The sequence below is a fragment of the Sarcophilus harrisii genome, chromosome 2, assembly GCF_902635505.1.
Source record: "Sarcophilus harrisii chromosome 2, mSarHar1.11, whole genome shotgun sequence".
Taxonomy (NCBI): Eukaryota; Metazoa; Chordata; class Mammalia; order Dasyuromorphia; family Dasyuridae; genus Sarcophilus; species Sarcophilus harrisii.
The window spans coordinates 219622588-219642230 of record NC_045427.1 but is presented as its reverse complement, the minus strand read 5'-3'; the positions used below and the strand labels follow the sequence as shown (position 1 = coordinate 219642230).

At 36.7% G+C, this 19643-nt stretch overlaps 1 protein-coding gene across 1 annotated transcript in view; it reads right to left on the bottom strand.

Moving 5' to 3' along the window:
• Positions 1 to 2420: 2420 nt before the first annotated feature.
• The window catches only part of NPC1L1 (NPC1 like intracellular cholesterol transporter 1), a 44784-nt gene continuing 27561 nt past the window's right edge, over positions 2421 to 19643 (bottom strand). Inside the window, exons 12-19 of the mRNA XM_003757768.4 lie at positions 19207 to 19331; positions 13474 to 13588; positions 13219 to 13274; positions 10554 to 10704; positions 9502 to 9733; positions 8046 to 8159; positions 7792 to 7954; positions 2421 to 5019 (exon numbers count right to left, since the gene is read on the bottom strand). Of these exons, the coding sequence (XP_003757816.1) occupies positions 4796 to 5019; positions 7792 to 7954; positions 8046 to 8159; positions 9502 to 9733; positions 10554 to 10704; positions 13219 to 13274; positions 13474 to 13588; positions 19207 to 19331 (1180 nt within the window). The 3' untranslated portion in view covers positions 2421 to 4795. The remainder of the gene's footprint in view (positions 5020 to 7791; positions 7955 to 8045; positions 8160 to 9501; positions 9734 to 10553; positions 10705 to 13218; positions 13275 to 13473; positions 13589 to 19206; positions 19332 to 19643) is intronic.

Genomic DNA, 19643 nt, shown 5'->3' with positions numbered 1-19643 from the left:
ATGGGCAAGTAAGTGGCACAGTAGAGAGACTGGGCATCAATGTTATTTGTTCTTTGTGCTGGAAGAAACCCATGACCTCAGGGAGCAAGGTCACCTGCCTCATTCTCTCCTCTGGAGCCATCTGGGTCAGATTTAGAGCAGGACAAGTGGAGATGGCCCTAAATCTGGGTCTAGAGTCAGGAAGGTTCAATTCCTTGAGCTCAAATACAGACTCTTACTAGCTAAATGGGCCTGGGAAAATCACTTAAACTTCTTTGCCTCAGTTTCCTCATCTGTCAAATAAGCTGGAGAAGGAAATGACAAATCACTCCAGTATCTTTGCCAAGAAAATCCCAAGTAGGGTCATGAAGAATAGACTACTGAAAAACAATTCAACAAGCTTCAGATTATAGTTATTTAAAGAGGTGTGATTAGGCAGAATTTTGGGGAAGGTGGTTCCAGGAGGAAACAAGAGAACAGTTATTAGTGGCAAAGATTGAGCAAAAGAGAGGCAAGATACCTTCTCTTCCCATCATCCCAAAATTGTACCTGCACCTTTGTCCAGAGTTCACCTGCTTTTTAGGAACACAGATCAGACCCTTCAAGAAATGATTTTCTTCTACTCATTTTTGCCACAGGGAACAAAATGCCTAGTTAGAGCCATACTTATCTATGTAATTATCTCCTCTTTTTGAACCTAATGGTTCAAAACTTACAATGCTGTGCTTTTAGCAAGAGTTCCAGACTTCTATTTTCACATTATTAGAAAAAAATTAAATAATTAGGAGAATCATGTTCTTTAGCTGTGGAAAATTTCAAACCTTCAGAATTTAGAGCATTTTTACATTTTAATTGGAAGGCAAGTATGTCACTAAAGTTTATCAAACTCTCCAAGGAAAACCTAGTACAGTAGATAGTTTGCTAAACATTTTCAATATATATCAAGATAAATGCAGATTATTAAACTTTCTTTTGGAGTGTCTGAAGCAGGAAAAGGTTATGTATTCAAGCAAACATAAAAACTAAGAACAAATGCTGAGAAAAAAAAGGTACATAGGGACAGGTTACAGCTGGAAATTCTGCTTGCTGATGTAAATTCTGGAGAGTATACTGAAAAGCAATGGATGGTCAGCTCTCTGCCAGAGTAATCTGACAAAGCTTCAAAACAGAACTTTGGATTGTTTCTCTCATTGAATATGAAGTTCCAGAAGAAACCAGTGATAATGGGGAAAACTTGGTTTTTCTACGTGGGAGTTTTTGGTGGATTACCTCAATTATATTGGCAAAAGAATACATGTTAATATAATTTGTAAAAAAAAAAAAAAAAAAAAAAAAAAAGTCATTTCTGTTGAGCATTTTAAGTAATATTGGTGGGAAAATGTAAATATTACTATAGAAAATTTTCAGTTATCCAAGGAAATAAATAAACAATAGGGGAGCATAGATAAAAATCACAAATAATCTAGAAACATAACTTTCAACCATCTAAATTTTCACACTCTTCTTCCTTTATTCTAACTACCTAATCAACAAAGAAAATCTTATCAGAATTAAATAGTTAATTTGCTGAGAAAAAATAATATATGCTACAAGCTACTTAAAATCAAAGACAACATTATTCATCTTTGTATATGTGATGTGTTATGCATAATAGATCCATTATATTTATTGGATCAATAAATAGCAAATGTCGAGAAGTACTATTATTGAGTAGTATTCATTTTAGGAACTTTTTTAAAAATACATATCTCATGTATAACATTCTTGGTCTTCCAATCAATCCTACATCCTCAGCTTATCTTTCATAGGCCTCTTATGCTTGATCCTCAAGAAAAGTTAAAAATAAGAACCATAAAATGGTACAATTGGAAAAAAAAAAAAAGCATAGCTCATGATTTTCTACCAAAGTATTTATAATCTTACTTGTCAAGTAAGAATATACAACTACTCAAAACAAAATCATTCATGATTACTTATTAAGAAAAGTGGTTACAATTTCTCATCAAACCTAGAGCCACAAATATACACACCATCCCTGGTAGGAGTAGTCAAACATAGGAATGTCTTAAGATCACACAAATAGGATCAGAGAATCAGATTTTTTGAGTTGAAATATAACCTTAGAATTCTCATTTTCCAGATGAAGAAAGATACAGAGCTATTAAGTAACTTTCCTAGAATCACACAAATCATAAAAATCTGAGGCTGTATTTGAACCCAGCTCTTTGTGACTACCAGTCTAGTACCATAATCATGATACCATGCTGCTCCTTGGTATAGAAAACACATATGGTCAGAGTACAAGTGCAGAAGGACTCATACTAAGAGAATGTGTCTGGCCAGTTCCCATACATGGAGAGGAAACACATACTTGTGATGCTGTGGGGGTATCTGATTTCTACTGAGGTCTGTTTTGTAACAGAGAATAGTGAGCCAGCCAGTCAAGCTTTCAATTTGCCTTTAAATTTATTTAGCAGGATCATTTTACCTGACTGATATAAAAGAAAATTCAGCAAACCTGGGATCTACCATGTGCTAGATATGGTGCTAGACAGGAGAGATACAAAGCTAAAAACAAGCAGTCCTTCCCCTTACGGAGCTTACATTCTATTGGAATACAATGAAGACCATTCTGCATTTCAGACATTCATTAAGCATTGATGGTACACACAGTATAGTGATGCATTTCTATTTACATAATTTTCATTTTCTAACAAATTTTTCTTAAATGTAAAATATAGCTGAATTTGGCAAACTTTTAGTGAGTGTCTACTTTGTGCAGGATATTACCCTGAATTCTAGAGATATAAACATGAAACAGTTTTTGCCCTCAAGGAAAAGTTCTGGAGGGGACCACAATTTTAGAGATATAAATACACTAAAAAGTGTCTAGAAGAGGGCTACCAGATGAATGAGGCCATCAGCACCTGCCATATTAAGATGAACTGAAGACCTATTAGGCACAGCTCTAATCCTAGATCCAAACAGGATGGAAGGGAGAAGTATCAGAGGGGTGGAAAGGGAAAATGACAAGTATAAGCTGGGCTGTCACATGGGAGAGGAATGAGAGCTTATTCTGTTTGGCCCCAGTCAGAACAACCAGGAGCAAATGTAGAAGTTATAAAGAAGAAAATTAGTCTTGATGTAATAATTAGAGTATCCCAAAGTATCCCAATGAGCTGCCTGGAAAAGGGGGAGCTTACCTCCCCCCTCACTGAATTTTTCAGGCAAAGAGAAATAGGTTGACAACTTATTGGGTATATAGCAGAGAACATTCCTCTTTCTGATATAGGTTTGACTCTCTAACCTCTAAACTCCCTTTCAACACATGAGATGCTTCAGTTTTATGTTTCTTTGACTTGGTAACCAAGTTAAAATCTAATGTCCAGGTTGAGGATTCATTAAACAATTAATTCTTTGCAATATTCGCTCTGTATCCTGTAAACATACTTCCTATTCTATGATCCTGGATGTTACTATGGGAATGAATAGATCTTCTGATCACTTCTGCTTCAATCCTGCCTTCTCTCTAGAAGCTCTGCCTTCCTGGTTAGGGTACTTATGCTTATCAGAGCCTTTCTCCCTGATAGAATGAGAATAATTGAAGGAGTATTAAAAAGGATACAATTCCAGAGATAGAATGTCACTATGCTGGAAAGAGCACTGCATCTGCCATCACAGGACTTGGGTTTGAATCTAAGCTTTCTTACCAGCAATGTGACCTTGGGAAAGTCCCTAACTTCTCTGAACCACAGTTTCCTGACCTGCAAAAAGAAGGGGTTGGACTCGATAATATCCATGCTTAATCTTATGATCCAAATGACAGGGTGTATGTACTACACTGCAAAAGATACCCAATAAGAACATTTGAAAATGTGGGCAGGAGAACTTTCCCAACTATAACCCCATGACCATAGGATAAGTTAAACACAGAGAAGTTTGACCCATTACCAGCCTCTTAGGAAGATGCGGCTAAAGACACGTCCTCTCAAGGGACCTGGAACTTTTCCTAGAATCGGACTGAGACTGTGCCTTCGAAAATACTCTACATGTAGGTTCAAAAAAACCAACTATGAGAATACAGGATAGGGGGAGACATTCTTAGGTAATAGTTCCTCCGAAAAAGTTCAGGAGATTTTGGTGGACTACAAGCTCAATGTGAGTCAATCCTGTGACAGCAAGAAAACAAAAACAAAAAGTTGATATTGGCTGCCTTAGGAATGCTGAAGAAAGGAAGGTGGTTAAACAGTATTCAGTCCACAATTTATCTGGGCTGTTATGTCCAGTTCTGAGCATCACCTTTTTAGGAAGGACATTGACAAGCCTTGGTGTGTCTTGAGAAGATTAAGTAAAGGTGTAAGGGGCCTGGGGACCATTCCATGTGAGATCAGTAGAAGGGACTGAGGAAACCATTGTGATGTGATATAATAGCTGTCTCCCAGTATTTGAAGGGCCATGGTGAGGAAGTGGGATTAAAATTGTGTTCTGGTTGGTGCAAAATTGAAAAACTAGGAGAAGTGAGTGAAAGATGCAGCAAAGCAACTATTGGCAAGGAGTAAGTAAAACTTCCCAAGAATTAGTGTGATGGAAAAGTGCAAAGGTATGCTTTCTGAGGTAGCAAGTTCTCTCTTGTTGGTATTCATCAAGCATAGATTGGATGACCACTTGTTGAGGCGGTAGGCTGAATTCCTGCTAAGTACTGCTTAGACTTGCGGCACCCTGAAGTCTTTACAACTGAGATTCTGTGCTTCTATAACTCAATAAGATTTTTCTATTCTGAATGATTGAGTCACAGACAGGAGAGCTCTCATCGCCATCAAAGAGGTGTTGTCGGCTCAAGTTCTTTGGTACCACTAGGAAATTCGGTCACATCATTCTTAAAATTAGAGTTAATATAGGAGTTCAAGTTAGAAGAGAATGAAGGAGGAGACTTTGAGCAAGAAGCTGCCGTGGCAGCTTCTGACTTGTTCTCCTTGTTTGCCATGGTATTCTCTTCTGTTTGCTGCTGTGCCAGGACCAGGATTGGTTTGACATCTGGCCCTAAGAAAGACAATGAGAAGAAATAATCAAATTGTAGATATAATAGAATATTACTATAAGAATATCACTGTGTTATAAGAAATGAATAGAAATCCAGAGAGCTATGGGAATGAATGGATGAATGAAAAAAGCATTTATTCAGGGCTTATTTTGGGCCAAGTTCAGTATTAAGTGATAGATACATACAGAAAAGTATGATAATAAAAATGAAAGTTGAAAACTCTCTTTACATGGAATTGGAAAAAAAATAAAATACTATTAAGGGGGGGAAGGAGGAGGTGGTATAGTATTTTTACCATAAAAAAAAAAAAAAACAAAGAAAAGAAAAGTAAATAATCCTAGCTCAAGAAGCTCACATATCTAATCGGAGGAGCCAATAAAGAAAAGATTTATGTAAACTAATGCAAATAGGAAACAACAAAATATTGTAAGCAAGCTAAATATTGGTCATCCAAAACCAAAATATGTCAATAAAATGTATTTTTTGCTTTCTTGAATTATTTTATTTCAAAAGTACATAAAACTATAGAAACTATTTAAAAATTTCAAAAGCCGCATTTAAAATACTTAAACTAGAAATTTTAATGCAAAATCTGATACTATCATATCCTGTGTTTTGTTCAATGTGATGTGTAAGGGGCAGCTAGTGGATAGAGGACCAGCTCTGAAGTCAGGAGGACCTGAGTTCAAATTTGGCCTTAGACACTTAACACTTCCTAGCTGTGTGACTCTGGGCAAGTCACTTAACCCTAATTGTCTCACCAAAAAAAAAAAGTGATTTGTACCAAAATATCCTTTCCCAGTGGCAAATGAGTAATTGTCTCATGAAAATTTTGTTCAGTCAGTGAAGATGATTTATGGTTCTTTTCACTTTTATATTGTCAAAACAAAACAAAAAAGTGATGTGATAGAAATGGCCCAAACTCAACCAATACTTATTGGTATTAATTATTATAAAGATAATCTAACAAATTATTAGAGATGCTAGTTTAAGTTTAAACAGAAGCATAAATTTATTGATCATTCTTCCAAGCTCATACAGCATAAACTTACAATTATTATTATTATTATTGCTATGATAAATTCTATTGTGAAATGCTGGCTTGATTGGAGCTTTTTTTCTTTTTAGATTTAAAACTTGCCTAAAATATTTTATTATAGTACAACATAAAAGGAATGTATGAATATAATGAAAGTAAACGTACATTTCTGTAAGTCATAGGAAAAAAGTTTTTTTTGACTAATATGAAAAAATCAACTATGTACAATTTTTTTATTTGCACTGCATTATAGCTTTTTAAAATGTGATTTGCACAGTTCAAAATGATACTTTAAATGTGTGTCCATGCAAACAGACCCAAGCACTGAACAACCTGTCTGCCCCATTTCAGACAATTAATTACTAGATATGTGATCATGGGCAAGTCTTTTGACCTCTCTGAGGTTCAGTTTCCTCATCTGTAAAAAAGAGACAACCCTGCTCCTATCTTGCAAGGTTGTTATGAAGATCAAATGACATAATATATATATAAAACTCTTTACAAACTTTAAAGTACTATATAAATGCTATTATCTGTATTATTATGTGCCTAAAGAATTTGGTATAACTTTGGGAGCTTTACATATATTTGGGGAAGTTTTTCAATTTAATCAAGCACTAAAAATGACTCTTACCCTCTAACCTTACCAGGATCATTGAGTAATTCTTCAATTTGATCAGATGTGCATGATGTATATTCCCCCTTTATACACATACTACACACACATACATACATTACATATATACACAAATATATATAATTAAGTCCTAATTAATGCAAATAATGAATCCCCTGAAGGAGCCACATATATTCAAATGCACACTATTCAATGTTATAATTACATAAAATATGCCAACTGATTTCAGCCCAATGGAAATATGCAGTACAGAGTCAAATAATGTGACTCTTTTAGGGGGAATTTATTATTCATACTAATTGTGACCTAGTTGTTAAATATACATATAGATTTGAATACATATACAAACATATATATTCTCATATATGTATATACAAATATATATACACACACACATACATATACTTATATGAGCTGCTGCCTCATACTCCCAAGGCAAATGTAAATGTTGATCAAATCTATTACTTTTGTGGTAAGTTCACAAGAATAAATAGATTAAGAGCTCCTTCCACCAATTCAGATCAATACCACTTGTAACTTGGAACCATCGAGAATGGTATGGACTAGGGAGAAGTTAAAGGACTGCCTAGGTCACCCAACTGTTATATATGAGAGGAAGGACTTGAAACCAGGCCAGCTCTTTATCAAATACTAATGGAAATAATCACCACCATCAAAAGAAATCAAAAGAAGGGTTGCAAAGTATTTTTTCCACAATACCTCCATGAAGGGTAGGGAGTGGGAGTATTTACAGAAGAACCAACTGGGTCTTGAAAAGGTTATAAGCATAGCCCAGTCTAGGAGGGTTCTTTTTACAAGAATACATCACTTTCCCTCCAGAAACACTCTTTCCATCTCCTAAACTACATCTCTTTCTATCTATCCTATCCCTCCTACTTCCTTCAGAAGAATCCAAGAAAGAATCTGTTGGAGGCTGTGTAGTGGCCCCGGTGGTGAGCCACCCCTCTCTGGGAGTACCTCCATGTGCACTCTCTCTCTCTCTCTCTCTCTCTCTCTCTCTGGGGCACACATTTTGAAGCCTTATAAAGACAAGATGTAGGGACCTTTCTTTTAAGAAAGTTTCTGGGGCCTTACCAAAATAGCTGAGGATCACAGGCAGAAAGATGAGACCATGCAGCATGCCGAAGATGGTGATGAGGAGGTTGAGGCGAAAGAAAAAGATCTGGATCAATTGGGCCTTAGCAAAGGCCAGAATGATGATGCCGGGAAGATTGGTCATGGCCACTCCAGCAAAGACCTACAAAGATCCCAAGATGCTACAATCAGGACTGGGGAAAGAACAATCCGACAGGGCTAATTGGGTCCCCACGGAGCCAGGCTTCACTTACCGCACTGCCCATAATGACCGTGGCCTCTTTGGCCCTCTCCAGCCGAGTGGGCTTGGTACTGACAGCAAAGGAGCGGGTGATGTGGGAAACAAACTCCACTGAGATACCCACAGCCTAGAGTGGACAAGAAAGAGCAGTTAGGGAGGAGAACATACATGGGAAATAGGAGGAAGGAAAAAAACGGAAACCAACTAAACATCTAGTAATCTGGGGAAGGCCAAATAAACCAGAATATATGAAAGGATTGTCATATTACTGTGCTGTAAAAAGAGTTCAGACACTTGAAAAACTTGTCTGAATTGGTACAGAATAAAGTTAGCAAGACCAAGAGGATGACTGCAATAATTTTAAGGAAAGCAACATTGAAAGATATCAGAATTCTGTGTACAAGACTTGGAGTCAGAAAGGCTTGGATTCAAATCCTGCCTCAGACAGTTACTAGCTGTGTGACCTGAGCAAATTCTCTGTATCTTAGTTTCCCCATCATTAAAATGAGAACCTGAACTCAATGGTCTCTTAGGTTCCTTCTACTTCTAAATCTGTGATCTTATGCATGACCCATATTGATTCCAGAAGATTGTCAGTGAAATATACTTCCTTCCTCTTGGCTAAGAGGAAGGAAACAAGTTTCCTTCTAGCTCTAAATGTGTGATCCTATGATCCAGTGCATGGCCATCTTGATTTTAAAGGATTGACAGTGAAATATACTTCCTTCCTCTTGGCAGAGAGGTGACGGATTTCAGGTAAAAAAAGAGGCAATGTGTTTATTTTACTTAACTACACTTATTTGTCAAAAGGGAAAGTTCACTTGTTGGAGCATGGCAGTGGGGAGAACAGATAGAGGGAGAGTTATAGGGAAGTGACTACATTTAAAAAAATGTTAAAATGTACTAAAAAGAAAATGATGGCATATGCTCATAGGAACCTCCACATGATGGGAAAATTGAGATCCTTTGGGAAGATAATTCCTCAAGATCTTCTATTTGCCCTCCAGCCAGAAGAATAAAAGAGGTAAGCCTTTTCAAGAGCTAAAGAACTTTCACAATGACTATAACACAATATACCTTCAAGTTGAGTTTGGAAATAGCCATTACCAATCTGAACCAATAACCAATAACATTTCTAAAGGACCAAACTTCATCTAAAGATGAAGCAGTCCTCTGTCCTGACTACTCGGTAGTCAGACTACTGAGACATATAGGATCTCTATAAATAAACTACAAAATTGTCTTTCCAAAAATAGGCAGATCTGAATAATTTGAGATTTATTAATTGTTCATGTTTGAGTATAATAAAACTATAATATGACCTTTAAAAAAAGAAAATAGCAAGAAGACATCAAAAAGCAAAGTCATATCTTAAAAGGAACAAAGAAACCATGAGAGATCTGAATAAAGCCAAAAAGCTCAATTCCTTTGGTTCCTCACCTCTAACAATACCCAATTCAGAGAATTACCGTAACCAAATTGATGAGGGCCACAGCATTGTAGCTGATGCCCCACAAGGTCATGAAGCCTACAGTATCCACAAGGATCATGATGATGGAGAACAGATTGAGGAAGCCGGAGCGGAGGTCCATCCCAAGCAGGAGGCAGCAGACAACAAATGTAGGTATGATACAGAGACTCAGAATGAATAGTCCCTCTGGAACGATGGTTAGATACTGTTCATAGAATACATAGGTGATTCTGCCACACAGGGAAGAAATGTCAGTTGAGGGTAGTGTTGATCCTTTCAAAACTCTACCTTCTCCCCAGAGCCATGAAAATGGAAAAGCCAGAAAGAATAGCTTTCCATTATCACCTTAGAGCCAAGACTTTTCCTTCCAACACCTTGAAGACCTCTATATTCCCCTATTTCCCTCAATTCTCTTTATTCTACAACATCTAACATTTATATAGTACGTTTTAAGGGCTGATAAAACATTTTGGAGGCAGTTAGCAGGTACAGTATCTGGAGTCAGAAAGATATATTTTCCTGAGTTCAAATCTGGCCTCAGACTCTTGCTAGCTAGACCTGAGCAAGTCATTTAACTCTGTTTGCTTCAGTTTCCTCATTTGTAAAATAAACTGGAAGAGGAAATGGCAAACCACTCTAGTGCCTTTGCCAAGAAAAGACCTAAATGGGGTCATGAAGAGTTTTGATATGATTGTAAAACAACTAAACAACAACATAACAAAGTACTTTACCTATATTATGTCATTTGATCTTTCCAAGAACTCTATGAGGTAAGAATGACTATTATTCCCATTTTCCAGATGAGGAAACAAACTAAAAGCAATTAAATGATTTGCTCTGACTCACAGACAAGTTTCTATCTCAGATCTGACTCTTAAGTCCAACTCTCTATACTACAGTTCCTCCACCCCAACCCCTGCCCTAATTCTCCACCTTTTTTCTCCATTGGACTATATGGTAGATCAGCCAACACTACTTATTAAATGGTTCCTTTCCTGTTAATATTCCCTGAACTCCATCTTTGCCCACTGCCCACACCCTGGCTCTCACGTGTAGGGGAAGACCTCAAAATTAGGATCAGTCCCTGGAACAGTCCGCAGGTCAGCTGTGATATTGACTGCCAATTCCCGGGCGGCCCGAAGGGCTTCTGTATAATCTTGAGAATTCTTGAGGGGTGTATGGTAAGCCATAAACCGTGTAGCTGGACAGAAGCCAATGAGATCCAAGGGCAAGGGATGAGCAGAATCAAAGAAAGACATCAGTATTTCACAGATCAGTATTTATTAAGCATTCAAAATAGACTAAATGCTATTCAAAATAGTGAGGAAATAGTAACTACCCTCCCTCTAGGAGTCTATATTCACAGGATCATGGGTTTATAACCAGAAAGGACCTTAAAGATCACAAAGTCCAACCCCTTCATTTGACAGATGAGGAACTAAGAGGCTAAGGAATTTACCATATTGGTGGCAAATGGCAGAGAGAGGATTTCAACTCAGGTCCTCTGACTCCACCAATCCATTAACTCTAAAATGATGACCTAAATGATCACCCAGAAAGTTAATGTAATGGAAATAAAATTAAACTAGAAGTCAAGAGTCCTAGGTTCTAGTCTCAGCTTTGCTTGTAGGTGTGACCTTGAGTAGTACATCCCTTCATTTCTCTCTGGAGATCATTTTCCTCATTAATAAAATGAAGTTTTCCCAGATGATCTCAAAGATCCTCCCAGTTTTAACATTCCACAAGTTTGTTATTCTCCAGGTAAGTGTTTAAAATGTCATTAGTTTCTGGCAATAAAGATAGGAGGACAGGTGACAACTTTCTAGAGGAAAGAACTTTGATGGAAGTTTTCTAAATAGGTGAAAATAAATTGTTTAACACTTGAGAGGAAGATCATTCCAAGAACAATAGACAGGCAAAATGAAGAATAAAAGGATTATCAGAGGAAGCATAAGCAAAGAGTCAACCTAAAAAGGGGGAAAGGAAAGAGGAAATGGGAAACTTCACAAAATACCATACATGACATCAGAAATTAGCCTCCCAAAAAGTATCAGGGAGTGACTTATCTTTTTTAGTAGGAAGCAGGTAAGGAAATAAACTTGAAGAACTGCTTAGAGAGAAGGATCAAAAAACAAAAAAACACTGGCATTTATGGAGCTTTAAAATTTGTAAAACTCTTTATATATATAATATGATTTGATCCTTACAACAACCATGTTATTATTCTCCCTATTATATAGATGAAAAAAATATAGCTGGGAGAGAGGTTCAGTGACATTCAGGGTAACGCATCTAGTATTGGTATTAGACGGTAAGTTCCTTGAGGGCAAGGACTTTTGCCTCTTTTCATATCTCTAATATTTAACACAGTGCTGGCATATAGTTGGCACTAAATAAATATTGATTGGTTAATTAATTGATTGAAGTGTCTGAGCAACAATTAATCTCAGGTGTTCCTGACTGAGTTCATGCCATTTGTAAACTCCTTGAAAGCAGGATCTTTCCTCTTTTTTTTTTTTTTAATCCTCATCACTTAGCACAGTGCCTAGTACATAATAGGTGCTTAATAAATGGTTGTTGATGGTTGATACCCACAACTGCATAGATTTAGAGCTGGAAGGGACCTTAAAGATCCATTCCCCTTCATTTTGCAGATAAGGAATCTAATCTCTAACAGTCACACAAGTAGTATGGGAAAGATCTCGGATTTGAACTTGGGTCTTTTGACTCCCAATGCAGCACCTTGCAACTAAATCAAGAAAGACCACTTCACATTTTATGCCTCCAATTTCTGAGTTATAAAAATGGGTGGAGATGGATTCTCAACACTCTAAAATCCCTACCAGCTCTTAACACAATAGTTATGCTTCTATATTAGGAGTCCAAGTAGCTTTTGATAAAGAAATTGTGGGAAGACAGAAGAAAAGGCAGATCATGAAGGAATTGTGAAGGTTGAAACAGCAGGCCTGAGGAACAGAATCAATATGAGAAAGGAAAGTTAGTGAATAATTGCAAATAGCTCTTCTAAGGGCCAGAAGAAGGAAGAACAGGAGCTATGGTGATGTGGTGCAACAGAGCTTGGAACTTGGAGCCACAGTAGACTCCACTCCCACTTAGAGGACATTTGACTCTAGGAAAACCACCAACTTATTTGGGGCTCAAGGTCCTTATCAGTAAAATGAAAGAATTACACTAGGTGACCTCCAAGGTTCCTTCCAGTTTAAGATCTATAATACAAATATATAAGAAACAAAAGGTGAGAAGGGGGTTCTGTTATTCACACTACAATTATGCCTTCCACATCACAACTAACCCCATCATGGTTTTGATATATTGTGAGTCAGAATAAAAAATTAAATGGGAAATTTGGGGGCGTTTTGCAGAAGCTTCAGATGACACAAAGGCCAACAGACATCACAGAAAAAATTCAGAAATTCAAAAATGCTTTTACACATACACACAATTGCATAATATCAACATATTTTATCTTTTAAAACCATAATGATTCAGACTTTGTCTCTGGTAGGAAGGCCCAAAATATTTACATGGATTTTCCAGATCACAGGTCACTAGCCCCCATGATGTGGAAGAGGTAACTATAGTTTTTTTTTGAAACTTAAAGCTCCCACAGGCCCTATGACTTCCAGTCAGCCTGAGGACCAGTTCCCCAGTTATAGCAGGTTCATTCTTTTCAGAGATTCTCCAAAATTCTTACCTAGGATCTTGCCATCTGCACTAATGTTCACAGAACTGTCATAAGCTCCCAGGCCCCTGCAGAGAGAACACCACCAAGAGTGTTGACCAAAGGAACTTATGCTCCTCCCCACTATCCCTGTTGATAGATTAACCTTGAATACTAACCAGTGTCCCTTCTTTCCCCTCTCAGCTAACCTCACCCCAGTTTACCAGGCCAGTTTATACCTTCTCCCCATTTAGATTCCCAGACCCCCCCCCCTGCCCCAGGCCATACCCTTTGGGGCAGTTGATATTGGCTCTGTCCTCCAAAAACCAAGGCAGGTACTTGTGGAACTGAGCCTCTGTGGGCCTGGTCTTGCTTATGCACTTCCTTAAGCAGGTAAAGAAAGCTGTGGAGAGATAGGACTTTTCTAAATCCTTATCCTTTCTGACTTCTTTGCTGCATCAGAAATTGTTAAATTGCCATGCTCTCTTCTGGTAGAATCAGAATCACAGGGTGTTAGTTGAAAACTAGTTAGTCTTTAGTGTCAGAGCCAGGATGGCAGAGTAAAGCAGGAACTCACCCCACCTCTCCCCCAAATCACTTTAAATAATGACTATAAGCAAATTTTAGAACATCAGAACACCCAAAAAGACAGAGCAGAACATTTTCCAGCCAAAGGCAACTCAGAAAATCAGCAGAAAAGGGCTGTGACAGCAGGGTGGGAGACTAAGTGCAGTCCCAGTGCAGACCAACCGTGGCCACAATCATAGCCCTAGCCCCACTCCAGCAAAGCGGGCACAGGTCTAGGGATCTCCGAATCAGGGTCAGGGCTGGCAGTTTCTAGACCTCTCAACCCCAAAACACCAAAAATGAGTTGGAAGGTCAGCAGAAAAGGTCTGTGGAACTAGGGAGGGATCCCAGCACAGAATCCATGATAGCTCAGCCCCTCCCTCAGAGCCCACAAAGCAGGACTCTGGCCTTAGCCCACTAGATCTTATAGCTAGAGTAGGGCAGGATCACTATTAATAGTTCCAGGGCAGAAAAGAGTACTTGTGTTCAGTTCCCTAGAAGGAGCTCTGAAAACAGCTGCACAAAACGCCCGAAGCCCAGGGCACCCTCCACCCTGGAAACAGAGCCCTACTTTGACAGAGTTAAAACCAGAGTAATAGGCTAGGAAAGTGAGCAGACACCAGAAAGTTTCTGACCATTGACAGTTATTAATGACAAGGAAGATCAAAACATACTCAGAAGAAAATAACTCCTACCTCCAAAGCCTTTAAGAAAAGTAAAAATTGGGCTTAGGCCAAGGAAGAGCTCAAAAGGGATTTTGAAGATCAAGTAACAGAGAGAGAAGAAAAAATAGGAAAAGAATTGAGAGTGGTGCAAAAGGAAAAAGCTAAAGAGGAGAATGCCTTAAAAAGCAAAACTGGCCAATTGGGAAAGGAGGTACAAAAGCTCACTTAGGAAAATAATTCCTTAAAAATTAGAATTGAGCAAATGGAATTTAATGACTTATTTTATTTAATAATAATATTTATGTATTAATATATGTATAATAATAATATGTAATAATAATTATTTATTAAGATACAAGAAAGCAAAACCAAAAAATGGGGAAATGTAAAAAAAAAAATGTGAAATATTTCATTGGAAAAACTGATGACCTGGAAAATAGGTCCAAGTGAGATAATTTAAAAATTATTGGTCTACCTGAAAGTCAAGATCAAAAAAAAAAGCTTACACATCATCTTCCAAAAAATTATCAATGAAAATTGTCCTGATATTCTAGAATCAGAGAATAAAATAGAAATTGAAATAAAGCACTGATCACCTCCTGAAAGTGATCCCAAAATGAAAACTCCCAAGAATATTATAGCCAAATTCTAGAACTCCCAGGTCAAGGAGAAAATACTGTAAGCATCTAGAAAGAAACAATTCACATATAGTGGAGCTACAGTCAGGATAACACAAAATTTAGCAGCATCTACATTAAGGGAATAGAGATCTTAGAATATGATAATCCAAAGAGTGATGGAGCTAGGATTACAACCAAGAATCACTTACCCAGCAAAACTGAATGTAATCCTTCAGGGGAAAAGGTTCAGTGAAATAGAAGGTTTTTCACACATTCATGATGAAAAGATCAGAGCTGAATGGAAAATTTAATTTTCAAATACAGGACTCAGAAGAAGCATAAGGAAGGAATCAGGCAAGTGATATCATAAGGGACTTCACGACATTTATCTGTTTGCATTCCCACATGGGAAGATGATACTTGTAACTCAGAATTTTTTCATTATTATGGCAATTTGAAGAAGTATATATCAGGCACAGGTGTTAGTTGAATATGAAGGAACAATATCTAAAAAATTATTAAATTAATGGGTGAGAGAGGAAGGGAAAGGGAGAAGTGCAATAGTATACATTATCTGCCATAAAAAAGAAGTAAGAAAAAGCTTTTACAAAAGAGAAGACAGAGGTGAGAGTGAATCTTACTCTCATTAGAACTGGCTCAGAGAGGAAATAACATACACACTCAATATGGATACAGAAATCTATTTTACCCTGTAGTCAAATAGGAAGGGAATGAGAAGGGGGGAGAATGATAAAAGAGAAGGCACATTGGGGAAGAGGATGGTCAGTAGCAAACCAGTTTTCAGGAGGGACAGGATGAAAAGAGAAAAAGAGTAGAATGAATGGGGAGAAATATAGTTAGCACTAATAAATGTAAAAAGAATTCTGAAGCAAGTTTCTCTGATAAAGCCTTATTTCCTGAGCAGGACCAGGAGATCATTATATACTTCAACAACAATACTAGATGATGACCAGTTCTGATGGATCAGGCCATCCTCAGCAACGAGATCCACCAAATCATTTCTAATGAAGCAGTAATGAACTGAACTAGCTATGCCCAGAAAAAGAACTCTGGGAGATGACTAAAAACCATTACATTGAATTCCCAATCCCTATATTAATGCACACATGCATTTTTGATTTCCTTCACAAGCTAATTGTACAATAATTCAGAGTCTGATTCTTTTTGTACAGCAAAATAATGTTTTGGTCATGTATACTTATTATGTATCTAAGTTATATTTTAATATATTTAACATCTACTGGTCATCCTGCCATCTAGGGGAGGGGGGGGGGGGGGGGGTAAGAGGTGAAAAATTGGAACAAGAGGTTTGGCAATTGTTAATCCTGTAAAGTTACCCATGTATATATCCTGTAAATAAAAGGCTATTAAATAAAAAAAAATAAAAATAAAAAATAAAAAAATAAAAAAATAAAAAAAAGATAAAGCCTTATTTCCGAAACATAAGAGGGAACTGAGTCAAATTTATAAAAAAAATAAGAACAATGCCCCATTTGATAAATAATCAAAAGATATGATCTATGCCCAAAGGAGGCATATATATATATATATATATATATATATATATATAGCCCAAAGGGTATAAATTCATGCATATCTTTTGATCAAACAATATCACTACTAGACATGAATACCAAAAGATAAAAAAAGGACTTACATATACAAAAATAATTCTAACAGTCATAATGTCAAGGCCCTTCACCATCCTGGCTACTCTTTTCTGGACCGTCTCCAGCTTTTTATAAGAATGCTGTTTCATGATCTTCCTCCTACCTATCTCACCATTCCTCAGTCTCATTACTGGACTATCATCCATATCCCACCCCCTATGTATAAATGTACCCCAGATTTCTGCCATGGGTTCTCCTCTCTCTTTCTCTGTAAGGTCATCGAGCTTCCATGTGTTCAACCATTACCTCTATGCAGATACATCCTAGATCTCTATAGCCAGTCTAATCTGTCTCCTTAACTTCAAGTCTACATTATCAGTTGCTGTAGAAAGTCCCCAACTGGATGTCCCTTAGGCATCTCAAATTCAACTTGATCATTATCAAATCATTATCTTGTACTCACCCTTCCAAAAAACCTCCCCTTACCCTAACTTCCTTCTTCCTATTGAAGATACCAAAATCCTTCCAAGTACCCAGTATCATACCCTCAAAGTCATTCTCAGCTCTTCCCTCTTTGGTACACCAACCCATCAAATCAATTGCCAGGTATTGTTGATTCTTTCTTGTTATCCTCTATTCATATATCTACCAACCTAATTCACTACCACCCCTTTGAACTAATGCAATAGCCTATTAATTTGTCTTTCTGCCTCAGATCTCCTTTTTTCCACTCTATGTACTACCAACAAAATTCAGTAGAAAGAAATAGAGAAATTCCATTTAAAATAACTGCAAACATGATTTCAGAAAAGCCTGGAAAGACCTGCATGATGCTGAGTGAAGTGAGCAGAACCAAGAGAACATTGTACACAGTAACAGCAAGATTATGTGATGATCAACTGTGATAGACTTGACTCTTGTAAACAAAGACAATTCCAATAGACTTAGGATGGAAAATTCCAATCACATTCAGAGAGAGATCTGGAGACTGAATGTTATCAAAGCATAGAATTTTCACCTTTTTGTTTGTTTTTTCCTTTTTCATGCTTTAGACATAAAGGGTGATATCAACAATAAATTAGGGAAACATGAAAAAATATGTCTGTCAAATCTATGGATAAGGAAAAACAAAACAAGAGATGAAGAGGATCATGGAAAGTATGATGGGATAATTTTGATTACATGAAATTTAAAAGATTTTATACAAACAAAATCAATGTAGCCAAAAATAGAAGAAAAGCAGGAAACTGAGGGAAATTTTATCATGACTTTCTCTGGCAAAGGCCTTCTTTCTCAAATATATAAAGAACTGAGCCAGGCTTATAAAAAATATGAGTCATTACATAATTGATAGAGGAGATGTATAGGCAGTTTTTAAAAGAAATCAAAACTATAAATAATCATGAAAAAAGGCGCTGTCACGATTGATTAGAGAAGTGCAAATTTTAAAAATCCTGAGATGCCTCTTCACACCTATCAGATTAGCTAACATGAACAGAAAAGGAAAGTGACAAATGCTGAAGGAGATGTGGAAAAATTGGGACACTAATGCACTGTTGGTAGAGTCGTGAATTAATTCAATCATTCTGAAAAACAATTTGGAATTATGACCAAAGGGTTATAAAAATTTGATCTAGCAATGCCACTGTTAGGTCTGCATCTTAAAAAGATCAAAGAAAAGGAAAAAGGATCTTCATGTACAAAATATTTGTAGCATTCTTTTTGGGGTGACAAAGAATTAGAAATACTGGGGTGCCCAACAATTGGAAAATGGCTGAACAAGTTGTAATATATGAATGTAATGGAGTACTTTTATGCCATAAGAAATTAAAAATAAGATAGTTTCAGAATAACCTGCAAAGATCCATTTGAGATGATGCAAATGAAGTGGCCAGAATTAGAAGAACACTGTACATAGTAAGAGCAATATTGCAATTATGATCAACTGTAAAATACTTAGTTACTCTGATCAATACAATAATCCAAGATAATTCCAAAGTATCCATGATGAAAAAAACACTATCAGCTCTAGAGAAATGATAAATTCTGAGTGCAATTTCATTTTATTTTTCTTGCTTTTTTTTTGGCAATATAGCTAATGGAAATGTTTTTCACAATTTCACATATATAATGAATATCATATTGCTTTCCTTTTCAATGGGTTAGAGAATTTGAAATGAAAAAAAAAATTTTTTTATTCTAACAAATAAATAATGAATTTAAAGGGAAAATAAAAGCTCAATTCAAGTAACACTTCTCAAGGAAAGCTTCTCCAGATGCTCCCAAATGTAAATTCCAGGGTAAATTACTTTGCATCTACTTTGTGTTTTGTAATTAATTTTTTATACATATGTACATGTTATTTCCCTAGAATTATATACAGTGTAATATCTTTGAGTTTTTTATCTTTCTATTCCCATACTCCAGCACAGTGCTTGTCATAGAGTTGGTATTTAATAAATGTTTGTTGAATGAATCTGATCCCTTGAAGGAGATAAACACTATATCCTGGAGTTCCCCCAAAACAGAAAGACTCACCTGTAGTAGTAGTAGAAGGACAAAAGGTTCCATTATTATTATAAAGACGGCAGCAATCAGACAAGGGTGATAGCCAGTCAATGAAGTCATCCACCCACGAGGAAGCTGGGATAGCCAGATAGGACCTTAAGAACAAATGAGTCAAGGCAGAAAAGAATGAGACATGAACTGCTAGATATGCTAGTAAATATTTAAAGGCCTTGTCTCCAGGGGGAAAAAATGTACAAATGATATTCTCAAATTCAATCTGCATTATTAACACACTTTCTCCATCACTTTCTTAAGTTTAGACAATCAACAAAAGAATAAATAAAACCCTAATTTTAGCAGTTGCCAATTTCCAAGGTATAAATGCCCACATTTATTTTTACAACTTAACAGTTGGCTCTCAGGAATCAATTGAAGTTGGAGTTGGTTCCAACATACTTTTGCTTATA